Raw genomic sequence first — 12,845 nt, 5'->3', positions numbered from 1 at the left:
CTCCATCTTTTTTTTTTTTTTTTTTTTTTTTTGAGACGGAGTCTGGCTCTGTCGCCCAGGCTGGAGTGGGGTGGTCCGATCTCAGCTCACTGCAAGCTCCGCCTCCCAGGTTTACGCCATTCTCCTGCCTCCGCCTCCCAAGTAGCTGGGACTACAGGCGTCCGCCTCGTCGCCCGGCTAGTTTTTTGTATTCTTTTTTTTTTTTTTTTAATTATACTTTAAGTTCTAGGGTACATGTGCATAACGTGCAGGTTTGTTACATATGTATACATGTGCCATGTTGGTGTGCTGCACCCATCAACTCGTCAGCACCCATCAATTCATCATTTATATCAGGTATAACTCCCCAATGCAATCCCTCCCCCCTCCCCCCTCCCCATGATAGGCCCCATTGTGTGATGTTCCCCTTCCCGAGTCCAAGTGAGCTCATTGTTCAGTTCCCACCTATGAGTGAGAACATGCGGTGTTTGGTTTTCTCTTCTTGTGATAGTTTGCTAAGAATGATGGTTTCCAGCTGCATCCATGTCCCTACAAAGGACGCAAACTCATCCTTTTTTATGGCTGCATAGTATTCCATGGTGTATATGTGCCACATTTTCTTAATCCAGTCTGTCACTGATGGACATTTGGGTTGATTCCAAGTCTTTGCTATTGTGAATAGTGCCGCAATAAACATACGTGTGCATGTGTCTTTGTAGTAGCATAATTTATAATCCTTTGGGTATATACCCAGTAGTGGGATGGCTGGGTCATATGGTACATCTAGTTCTAGATCCTTGAGGAATTGCCATACTGTTTTCCATAATGGTTGAACTAGTTTACAATCCCACCAACAGTGTAAAAGTGTTCCTATTTCTCCACATCCTCTCCAACACCTGTTGTTTCCTGATTTTTTAATGATTGCCATTCTAACTGGTGTGAGATGGTATCTCATTGTGGTTTTGATTTGCATTTCTCTGATGGCGAGTGATGATGAGCATTTTTTCATGTGTCTGTTGGCTGTATGAATGTCTTCTTTTGAGAAATGTCTGTTCATATCCTTTCCCCACTTTTTGATGGGGTTGTTTGTTTTTTTCTTGTATATTTGTTTGAGTTCTTTGTAGATTCTGGAAATTAGCCCTTTGTCAGATGAGTAGATTGCAAAAATTTTCTCCCATTCTGTAGGTTGCCTGGTCACTCTGATGGTAGTTTCTTTTGCTGTGCAGAAGCTCTTTAGTTTAATTAGATCCCATTTGTCAATTTTGGCTTTTGCTGCCGTTGCTTTTGGTGTTTTAGACATGAAGTCCTTGCCCATGCCTATGTCCTGAATGGTACTACCTAGATTTTCTTCTAGGGTTTTTATGGTATTAGGTCTAACATTTAAGTCTCTAATCCATCTTGAATTAATCTTCGTATAAGGAGTAAGGAAAGGATCCAGTTTCAGCTTTCTACTTATGGCTAGCCAATTTTCCCAGCACCATTTATTAAATAGGGAATCCTTTCCCCATTTCTTGTTTTTGTCAGGTTTGTCAAAGATCAGATGGTTGTAGATGTGTGGCATTATTTCTGAAGGCTCCGTTCTGTTCCATTGGTCTATATCTCTGTTTTGGTACCAGTACCATGCTGTTTTGGTTACTGTAGCCTTGTAGTATAGTTTGAAGTCAGGTAGCGTGACGCCTCCGGCTTTGTCCTTTTGACTTAGGATTGTCTTGGCAATGCGGGCTTTTTTTTGGTTCCATATGAACTTTAAAGCAGTTTTTTCCAATTCGGTGAAGAAACTCATTGGTAGCTTGATGGGGATGGCATTGAATCTATAAATAACCTTGGGCAGTATGGCCATTTTCACAATATTGATTCTTCCTATCCATGAGCATGGTATGTTCTTCCATTTGTTTGTGTCCTCTTTGATTTCACTGAGCAGTGGTTTGTAGTTCTCCTTGAAGAGGTCCTTTACATCCCTTGTAAGTTGGATTCCTAGGTATTTGATTCTCTTTGAAGCAATTGTGAATGGAAGTTCATTCCTGATTTGGCTCTCTGCTTGTCTGTTACTGGTGTATAAGAATGCTTGTGATTTTTGCACATTAATTTTGTATCCTGAGACTTTGCTGAAGTTGCTTATCAGCTTAAGAAGATTTTGGGCTGAGACGATGGGGTTTTCTAAATATACAATCATGTCATCTGCAAACAGGGACAATTTGACTTCTTCTTTTCCTAACTGAATACCCTTTATTTCTTTCTCTTGCCTGATTGCCCTAGCCAGAACTTCCAACACTATGTTGAATAGGAGTGGTGAGAGAGGGCATCCCTGTCTTGTGCCAGTTTTCAAAGGGAATTTTTCCAGTTTTTGCCCATTCAGTATGATATTAGCTGTGGGTTTGTCATAAATAGCTCTTATTATTTTGAGGTACGTTCCATCAATACCGAATTTGTTGAGCGTTTTTAGCATGAAGGGCTGTTGAATTTTGTCAAAAGCCTTTTCTGCATCTATTGAGATAATCATGTGATTCTTTGCATTCTTTAGTAGAGACGGGGTTTCACCGTATTAGCCAGGATGGTCTCGATCTCCTGACCTTGTGATCCGCCCGTCTCGGCCTCCCAAAGTGCTGGGATTACAGGCTTGAGCCACCGCGCCTGGCCGAGACTCCATCTTAAAGAGAGAGAAAAAAAAAAAAGGCTTCTGGTTATTTTCATAGGAAACAAATTTTTGTATTAACAATTTAAGCTGTTTTAAACTGCTTGTTACTTATTGCAAATTATTTTTCAGAAAGGTTTAATAATCATGTTATGGATCTAAAAGGTTTCTTTTTCACTGTACTTTTGCTAGCATTGAGGATTTTTTTTTCACATTTACAGAATTAACAAGCAAAAGTTAAATTCTGTTTATTTTCATTTGACCACTAGTGAAGTTAAACCTGTTTTTCATATTTGCCTGCAATCTGTTTTTTTCTTGAGGTAAAATTTACGTAACAATGAAATGGACAGATCTTAAATTTACAATTCAATGAGTTGTATTAAATATGCACCCATATAACTAACATCCTAAACAAAATGTAGAACATTTCTATCATGCCAGAAAGTTCCCTTGTGATTCCTTTGTAGCCAGTACTTACCCTCCGTAGGCAGAAACTGTTGTGATAGAATTAGTTTTGCTTATTATTATTTTTTTGACAGAGCCTCACCCTGTCACCCTGGCTGGAGTGCAGTGACACGTTCTCAGCTCACTGCAACCTCCCGCGCCTGGCTAATTTTTTTGTATTTTTAGTAGAGATGGGGTTTTACCATGTTGGCCATGCTGGTCTCCCAACTCCTGACCTCAAGTGATCTGCCCGCCTCAGCCTCCCAGAGTGCTAGGATTACAGCGTGAGCCACAGCGCTCAGCTTAGTTTTGCCTATTCTTGAACATTACATAAATGGAACCACAGTATGAACTTTTTTGTGTCTGGGTTTTTCTACTTAACATTTTGAATATTTACTCACACTGTTGGCATATAATAACAGTTCATTCTTTTTTATTGCTGAGCAGTATTCTATTGTAACAATATACCACAATTTGTTGATATATTCTCCCCTTGGTGAACATTTGAAATGCTTCCAGTTTTTGACTATTATGAATAAGATGGCAATAAAAATTCTAGTAAAAATATGTTTGTAGACGTATACTGTCATTTGTCTTGGATAAATACATATTCGTGGAATTGCTGGGTCATAGAATAGAGGCATATTTACCTTTCTATGATAGTATCAAACAGTTCTTCAAAGTGGTTGGGCCGTCATACACTCCCACTAGTAATGTTTAAGAGTTTCATTTGTTCAATGCTGCTGCTTGTGGTTAAAAAATTTTTTTAAAATAGGCTGGGTGCCGTGGCTCACACCTGTAATCCCAGCACTTTGGGAGGCCAAAGTGGGAGGATTGCTTGAGCCCAGGATTTTAAAACCAACCTGAGCAATGTGGCAAGACCCTGTCTCCACCACATTTGTGTGTATTTGTTTTTTTTTTTGAGACAGAGTCTCGCTCTGTCGCCCAGGCTGGAGTGCAGTGGCGCAGTCCCGGCTCACTGCAAGCTTCGCCTCCAGGTTCATGCCATTCTCCTGCCTCAGCCTCCCGAGCAGCTGGGACTACAGGCGCCCGCCACCATGCCTGGCTAGTTTTTGTATTTTTGGTAGAGATGGGGTTTCACTGTGTTAGCCAGGATGGTCTCCAACTCCTGACCTCAGGTGATCCACCCCCCTCGGCCTCCCAAAGTGCTGGGATTACAGGTGTGAGCCACTGCGCCTGGCCAATTTTTTTTTTTTTAATTAGCCAAGCATGGCAGTGTGTGCCTGTAGTCCCAGCTACTCTTGAAGCTGAGGTGGGAGGATCACTTGAGCCCAGGAGGTTGAGGCTTTGGTGAGCCATGTTCATTGTACTACAGTCTGGGTGACAGAGCAAAACCTTGTCTTCTAAAAAAATTAAAAAGAGGCCAGGCACAGTGGCTCACGCCTGTAATCCCAGGAATTTGGGAGGCTGAGGCAGGTGGATTGTGAGGTCAGGAGTTCAAGACCAGCCTGGCCAGCATGGTGAAACCCCGTCTCTACTAAAAATACAAAAAAAATTAGCTGGGTATGGTGTGGCGCGCACCTTTAGTCCCAGCTACTCAGGAGGCTGAGGCAGAAGAATTGCTTGAACCCGGTAGGCTGAGGTTGCATTGAGCCGAGATTGCACCATTGTACTCCAACCTGAGTGACAGCGAGACTCCGTCTCAAAAAGATGAAAAATAAAAAAGAGTTCTGTTTGTTTCATATTATCACCAACATTTGGAGTTGTTTTAAAGTTTTAGCCATTCTACTGGATGTGAAAGGGTCTATCATTGTGGTTTTAATTTACATATTAAAAAGCTAATATATCACTTGATTATGATGTGTTTACTTTTTCATATTTTGCTGGATTGAGTTCACTAATGTATTTTTTAAAGGTGATTTTTTTTAGAGCAGTTATAGGTTCACCACAAAATTGAGAGGTGAGTACAGAGACTTTCCTTATACTCCCTGGCCCCACACATGCATAGCTTCCTGTATAATCAACACCCCCACCAGAGGAGCACATTTGTTACCGTTGTTGAAACCTACACTGTACACATCATAGTCACTCAGAGTCCATCGTTTACATCCGGATTCACTGTTAGTGTTGAATATTCTATGGGTTTGGACAAACGTATAATGACATACATCTATCAGTAGAGGATCATACTCCATCAGGGTGTTTTTACCGCCATTAAGATCCTCTGTGACAGTTTGCTAGTATCTTGTTAAAGATTTTGGTGTCAGTGTGTATGAACCATATTGATCTATAATTTTTTTTTTTTTTTTTGAGACGGAGTTTCACTCTGTTGCCCAGGCTGGAGTGCAGTGGCACGATCTTGGCTCACTGCAAGCTCTACCTCCCAGGTTCACGTCATTCTCCTGCCTCAGCCTCCTGAGTAGCTGGGACTACAGGTGCCTGTGACCACTCCCAGCTAATTTTTTGTGTTTTTAGTAGAGACGGGGTTTCACCGTGTTAGCCAGGATGGTCTCGATCTCCTGACCTCATGATCTGCCCACCTAGGCCTTCCAAAGTACTGGGATTACAGGCGTGAACCACCGCACCCAGCCTTGATCTATAATTTATTATGAAATTATAAGAAAAAGTTTCATCTCCTGTTTCAATATCGGGGTTAGGCTTGCCTCATAAAACAAGTTGGGAAGTGTTCTCTTCTGTAGTATTTTCTGATAGATGTGTAAGATTGGTATTATTTCTCCATAAAAGCTTGATAGAATTAATCAGGACACCACCATCATCTAGGCCTAGAGTTTTCTTTTTTGGGAGGCTTTTTTTTTTCATGGATTCAAGTTTTTAAGTAGATCTATACTATTCAAGTTATCTACGTTTTTTTTGTTTCCATTTTGCTAAGTTTTGTTTTTATAAGTTTGTTTCATCTAAGTTTTCATATTTATTGATATAAAGTTGTTCATACTATTTCCTTATTATCCCTTTAATATACATAGTATCTGGGGACCAGGCGCGGTGGCTCATGCCTGTAATTCCAGCACTTTAGGAGGCTGAGGTGGGTGGATCATCTGAGGTCAGGAGTTCAAGACCAACCCAGGGCAACATGGGGAAACCCCGTCTCTACTAAAAATACAAAATTAATCAGGTGTGGTGGTGCACGCCAGTAGTCCCAGCTACTCAGGAGGCTGAGGTGGGAGGATCACTTGAGCCCAGGAGGCAGAGGTTTCAGTGAACTGAGATAGTGCCACTACACTCCAGGCTAGGCGACAGAGGGAGGCCCTGTCCCAAAAAAACAAAAGAAAGAACAGGCAGTGGAAGCTAAAGCAATTCTTAGGGGAAATTTTGTTTTAAATGTTTGTATTGGGAAAAAAAGTTTTAAATGCAATGATCTTAGTTTCTACCTTAAGAAAAATTAAAAAGTAAATAGAAGGAAGGAAATAAGGACTGGGCGCAGTGGCTCATGCCTGTAATCTCAGCACTTTGGGAGGTTCAGCAAGCAGTCCCGAGTAGCTGGGACCCAGGCTGGCCTCAAACTCCTGGGCTTCAGGGATCCCTCAGCCTCAGCCTCCCAAGTAACTAGGACTGCAGGTGGAAGCCACTGCTTCTGGCAAAAAAAAAAAAAAAAATTAAATTATTTGCTGCCCTTCTGGAACTCTAATTATATGTATATTAACTTGGCGTTGTCTTACAAGTTGCTGGGGATCTATTTGGTTTTTTTGCTTTTTTGAGACAGAGTTTTCGCTCTTGTTGCCCAGGCCAGAGTGCAAATGGCATGATCTCGTCTCGCTGCAACCTCTGCCTCCGGTGTTCAAGTGATTTTCCTGCCTCAGCCTGCCGAGTAGCTGGGATTACAAGCACTGGCCACCGCGCCTGGCTAGTTTTTGTAATTTTAGTAGAGATGGGGTTTCACCATGTTGGTCAGGCTGGTCTCAAACTCCTGAGCTCATGATCCACCCGCCTCGGCCTCTCAAAGTGTTGGGATTACAGGTGTGAGCCACCACACCTAGCCTATTTGGGGTTTTTATCAATCTTTCTCAAGGTTCTTCAGATAGAGAATGTATGTTAATTTGTCTTTGACCTTATTCTCCTCCCTCCGCCTCCTAAGTAGCTGGGACTACAGGCACCCGCCACCACACCCAGCTAATTTTTGTATTTTTTTGTGTGTGTTTGTTTTTTTTAGTGGAAATGGGGTTTCACCATGTTGACCAGGCTGATCTCAAACTCCTGACCTCAGGTGATCCACCTGTCTCAGCCTCCCAAAGTGCTAGGATTACAACGTGAGCCACCATGCCTGGCTAAGCAATTGTAATTTTAAAATTGCATTCTGGACCTTGTGGATGACACATTATAGAGATTATGAATTTTGTTATCTTTCTGTGGAGAATATTAATTTTTTTTTCTATTAACTAGTTAAATTATGTGTTGAGGCTGGGTTTTGTACTTTGTTAAGGCAGATCTGTTTCAGTGTTGCCATTATGTCTTAGGGTGAATATTTAATCCTGGGATGTAATCTTACCTCATAACTTGGTAAGATTGAAACTTCAAATTCCGTCTCTTTTTGGTGAGTTGCACTGAAAGCTCTCCTTGACTTCTCAGCCTTCTAGATGCTGCTTTGCCAATCTTGTTGGAGCGTTATTGGAAACTAGAAATATTTGTGTTCAGGGATCTTAAAGTTTGAGGACAGTTTATACAAAGATTTGGGGGCTCTCCACTCAGATTCTTTGCTTTCTGGGCTATTCTCTGTACTGCTATTCTGGCAGCCCTGGACTCCATTATCTTTAACATTAAGTTGCCCCATGCTGCTCAAACTGGGTAGTGCCCTCAGTGTGAAATCTGTGTAAACACAGATGTAACACAGTGTGACTCCCTTCTTTCGAGAATCCCCTCTAGTTTCTTCCTGCTCTTCATTGCTTCTCAAAGCCTTCAAATAGTTGCTTTTTCATATTTTTGTCAAGGGTTTATAATTGTTATCTGCAGGAAGGTTAGCCCAATATAAGCTACTTAGACATTGCTGGAATGAAATCTGTTGTTCTTTTAGAATTAGGAAACATTACTGGGATTGATCCAAGCTAAATATCTATTAGCTTAAAATGTAGCATTTTTAGTGGATGAATAGCCAAGTAAAGGGGCAGTTTCCATTTTTAATCTATTCTTTCTCTGAATGTGGCTGAGTAAAATTTTAGAATATCATCTAACAGAAATAGTTAATTGCCATTTTCCATGTTATCTGCCTTTTTTTTTTTTTCTTTTTGAGAAGGAGTCTCGCTCTGTCGCCCAGGCTGGAGTGCAGTGGCCAGATCTCAGCTCACTGCAAGCTCCGCCTCCCGGGTTCACGCCATTCTCCTGCCTCAGCCTCCCGAGTGGCTGGGATTACAGGCGCCCGCCACCTCGCCCGGCTAGTTTTTTTTTTTTTTTTGTATTTTTTAGTAGAGATGGGGTTTCACCGTGTTCGCCAGGATGGTCTCGATCTCCTGACCTCGTGATCCTCCCGTCTCAGCCTCCCAAAGTGCTGGGATTACAGGCTTGAGCCACCGCGCCCGGCCGTTATCTGCCTTTTTAAAAAAGTTGTATTTGTGGTATAAGAGCCACAAAAGCACGTTCAATCCTCCTGGCTAGGTGCTGCAAGACGAGTATGGGGAGATTCCATAGAGTCTAAAATGGGAAATGAGTGTGAGATGAGATGCTGTTTTTCAGTAATACCACTGGACCTTTCAGTTTTCCTAGTTAAATGGAAATCTAATTTTAAATACGACAAGTAAACAGGAAAATAATCATTTATTTTCTCCTATGATCCAATCTCAGGGAAAAAAAATGGACATTTGAGGTACAAATTAGTCCACATGCATAACTACCCAAGCAGCCCCTTAGGGGTAATTGAACCTAGGTACAGCCACATCTCCCTGGCTAATGGAGCCTGGCATAGCAGATCCATTTCTCCAGTGTCCTCTACCCTGTTTTGCCGTTGGCTTGCTTCATAACCTTAAATAATGAGCCTCAGCTTCCTCAAATAAAACTCCTTCCAATATAGACTTTGACAAGTCTATGGTCAGAGGAGTTTTTCCTTTTCAATTTGAAGACAGTCCATTGTATTAAGTGGACTTTAACCTATTTAAATCTCAGATTTAATTCTTCGTGTGTGTGATTTGTTTTGTTTTGCTTAAGGTTGCAATTGTAGCTCAAGACTTGGCAGCCTTCCATACTGCCTCATCAGAAATGGGGCACCAGCAGCATAGCCATCACTTAGTAACCACAGAAACCAGACCTCTGACCTTAGTAGCAACATCCAATGGCACCCAGATTGCAGTTCAGGTGAGTACTAAGGCAGGCTGTCCTCAGTCGACAGCAGTGCTGCTCATAGCTCTCAACTTTGTACACTGTGCTTTGTGTATAACCTTTACAGGAGGCAAGGTACAGAATAATCTCTGTCACCTAGCCTACTTTAAGGAAATTGCAGTGTTTGAGGTGGACTCAAAGAGACCAGCACTTTGTTCTCTACCCATCTTTGCATATTCTAGGGGAATTTATAGCAAGAAGAAAAACCTTCAGGTGTACATCCCTGTGTGCACCCACCCAGGCATCTTCAAATTAGGCAGGGGTCTATAAAGCACTTAAGAGCTACTCCTTAGAGCAAAACCTAGTGGAAACACAAATCCTAAATAAGTCCTCTGATAATCTGTGCATAGCCCCCATTTTAAAGAGGGGAATGTCGGAAGAGTTAGAAGGAATCATTCTCTGGGAAGCACAGAATTTAGAATCTTAGGTGCAACCGGGCATGGTGGCTCATCCCTATAACCCAGCACTTTGGGAAGCTGAGGCACGTAGGTAGCTTGAGCTTAGGAGTTAAGAGACCAGCCTGGGCAACATCGTGAAAACCCGTCACTACAAAAAGCACAAAAATTAGCTGGGTGTGGTGGCGGGTGCCTGTAGTGCCCAGCTATTTGGCGGGGGGCTGAGGTAGGAGGATTACTTCTACCCAGCGTATTTGAGGCTGCAGTGAGCCAAGATTGTGCCACTGCACTCCCGCCTGGGTAGCAAATGAGACCCCATCCCAAAAAATAAAAGAGACCAGCCTGGGCAACATGATGAAACCCTATCTCTACAAAAATACAAAAGTTAGCTGGATGGGGTGGTGTGCACCTGTAGTCCCAGCTACTCTGGTGGCTGAGGTGGAAGGATCACTTGAGCCAGGGAGGTTGAAGCTGCAGTGAGCCAAGATCGCACCACTGTCCTCCAGCCTGGGTGACAGAGCGAGACCCTGTCTCAAAAAAAAAAAAAAAGAATGTAAAGTAATATAGAATCCTAGGGGCTAGGTGCAGATTACCTGTCCTTAGGGAGATTTTTTTTTCCCCCATGTATTTACTTGATAAAGAGTTGGAACACACTAGAGGAAATGTCAGCTGTTGGTTTCATGTAGTTTGTGGGTATAGAAGCCAAAGTCTCAAGAAGCTCTCTTTTGTTGGCTGAGGTAAGCATCTTTTGTCTCTTGCATGTATGAAGATTTTTTTTTTTTAAGTTTTTATTTATTTAAAAATAGAGATGGGGTCTCACTATGTTGCTCAGGCTGGTCTTGAACTTCTGGGCTCAAGTGATCCTCCTGCCTCAGCCTCCCGAAGTGCTAGGAATGTAGTCATGAGCCATCATGGCCGGACTGTACGAAGATTTTATCAGAATCCCAAATAAATTGCAGGCCAGGCACGGCAGAAAGAAAGAAAAAGAGAGAGAGAGAAAGAAAAAGAAAGAAAGGAGGGAGGGAGGGGAGAAAGGAGGGGAGGGGAAGCTGAGACAGGATAGGGTGGCTGAACCAAGGAGGCGGAAGAGTCTGCCCCTCAGCCTCTTCCTCTGAGGTGGGAGCCTAAGCCTCCCCAGCAGCTGGAACTCCAGGTGCACGCTGCCATGCCCAGCTAATTTTTGGTTTTTGAGACGGAGTCTTGCTCTGTTGCCCAGGCTGGAGTGCAGTGGCGAGATCTCGGCTCACTGCAAGCTCCACCTCCCGGGTTCACACCATTCTCCTCCCTCAGCCTCCCGAGTAGCTGGGACTACAGGTGCCCGCCACCACACCCAGCTAATTTTTTTGTATTTTTTTAGTAGAGATGGGGGTTTCACTGTGTTAGCCAGGGTGGTTTTGATCTCCTGACCTTGTGATCCGCCTGCCTCAGCCTCCCAAAGTGCTGGGATTACAGGCGTGAGCCACCGTGCCCGGCCAGTTTTTGTATTTTTTAAGTAGAGATGGGGTTTTGCCATGTTGCTCAGGCTGGTCTCAAACTCCTGGGCTCAAGCAGTCTGCTTGCCTCCACCTCCCAAAGTGTTGGGATTACAGGCATGGGCCACCATGCCCCACTGAGACCTCATCGTATCACCAGGCCTGGCTGCACCTAGGATTCTAAATTCAAAAAAGAAAAAGAAATTGCATTGCATTATCCTCCCCTGCAGAAAATTGTTTTGTTCTCTTAATGATTGAGTTAGCAGTAGTATCTTAACAATCCCAAGTGTCAGAATTACAGAGGGAAGTTTTCCTTCTGGCATATAACATTTCTTTGGTATTTTCTTGACTGTGGCTTTTGAATTGTTAGCACTTGATGTGTGTGTTCCTGTTTCAGCTTGGAGAACAGCCGTCTCTGGAAGAAGCCATCAGAATAGCATCTAGAATCCAACAAGGAGAAACACCAGGGTTGGATGATTAATCCTCAGAACAATGGAGCAATAAAGCAGGAGTCTTTCATCTTCTGGCAGCAGAAATCCATGAAGCCCGGGCCCAGGAAAATTAGAAGTTTTCCATTCCTGATACACTGTACACATTTTTATGCAAGAGTGGAGAACATTTTATTCTTGACACTTTTGTGTATATAACCCTTGGAATAGATTCTCAGAGTGATTCATTGTGTACAAGGAAGTATGAAATTAGGGCAATACAGTAAATTTTCATGTTACTCTTTTATCAGATCACAAACTCCTAGAGTCTACATGCAAGACTAGTAAAGTCTTATGGAGTCTTATGATGGATTTTTAACTTCCCATGGGAAAAAAAATAAAGGCTGTATCTAAAATATCAAAGGTTCTATATGTCACACAATCGTAATTCCAAAAGCCATTATGGATAATAAAGGATGTAAAGCCTTCAGATATTTCCCCAGTTAGTAGAATGTCTGCAGTTTTTGTTCTACTATATATTTGTCCATTTTTATTTGTATCTCATGGTTTGCAGACTATTCGAATAATTTATAGTTTCCCATCCCTGTTAAAAACCAGCTCTTCAAGCTGAAATGCTAATTATATTGGCATTACATTGAATTATGTACAAAATTATAAAATTTGATTATTTAAAATTAAAAAGTTAAATCCAGTGGTTTTGTTAAAGATTTTGCTTAGTATTCAGTTTTTATTACTGTTTTTTAAAAATAATTATCAAAGTTTAACCACAGGCTGGTTCCCGAGATAACAGTACTGTAATTGGAAATGGCTTTACTCTGAAAATTAGGTTAGTGGGTTGGTGTAAATTATTTATTTTTGCTTATGTACTTTTGTTTTAAAGCTTATTTACCCCAAAGTTTATTATTAATTTTGAATACAGCAATTTTTAAAATGTTACTTTTATATTTTTTTATTTATCAAATTGGGATGGGGGAATGGTGCAGAAAATATCGCAAATGTAATGGAGTGTAACCTAATACACACATTGAAAGGACGTTGTGTATCAAGTACAGAATAAGTGCTTTTCCGTATATTTTTATATATTCACAACAATTTTGTGAAACATAGGGGATTTTATATACCTCCATTTTATATATGAGGAAACCAAGAGTCCAGGGAGGCTGACTGTCTTACCAGCCCTTACAGCTACGGA

The 12,845-nt window shown here is 41.8% G+C and overlaps 1 protein-coding gene across 12 annotated transcripts in view; it reads left to right on the top strand.

The window, feature by feature from the left end:
- ZNF143 (zinc finger protein 143) overlaps nucleotides 1-12,589 on the top strand; it is a 73,023-nt gene extending 60,434 nt beyond the window's left edge. For 10 of the 12 annotated variants that reach the window (XM_023189856.2, XM_023189851.2, XM_023189854.2 and 7 more), the window contains 2 exons: nucleotides 9,167-9,313; nucleotides 11,602-12,589. In XM_023189856.2, coding sequence (XP_023045624.1) covers nucleotides 9,167-9,313; nucleotides 11,602-11,685 — 231 coding nt within the window. In that variant the 3' untranslated portion in view covers nucleotides 11,686-12,589. Of the gene's footprint in view, nucleotides 1-7,488; nucleotides 7,566-9,166; nucleotides 9,314-11,601 lie in introns of those variants that run through there. The other 2 variants (XM_023189855.3, XM_023189852.3) reach the window with 2 other exon arrangements.
- The last annotated feature ends 256 nt before the right edge of the window (nucleotides 12,590-12,845 follow it).

The sequence above is a fragment of the Piliocolobus tephrosceles genome, chromosome 13 (genome assembly GCF_002776525.5).
Source record: "Piliocolobus tephrosceles isolate RC106 chromosome 13, ASM277652v3, whole genome shotgun sequence".
NCBI classification, from domain to species: Eukaryota; Metazoa; Chordata; class Mammalia; order Primates; family Cercopithecidae; genus Piliocolobus; species Piliocolobus tephrosceles.
This window is presented reverse-complemented; position numbering and strand designations above follow the sequence as displayed.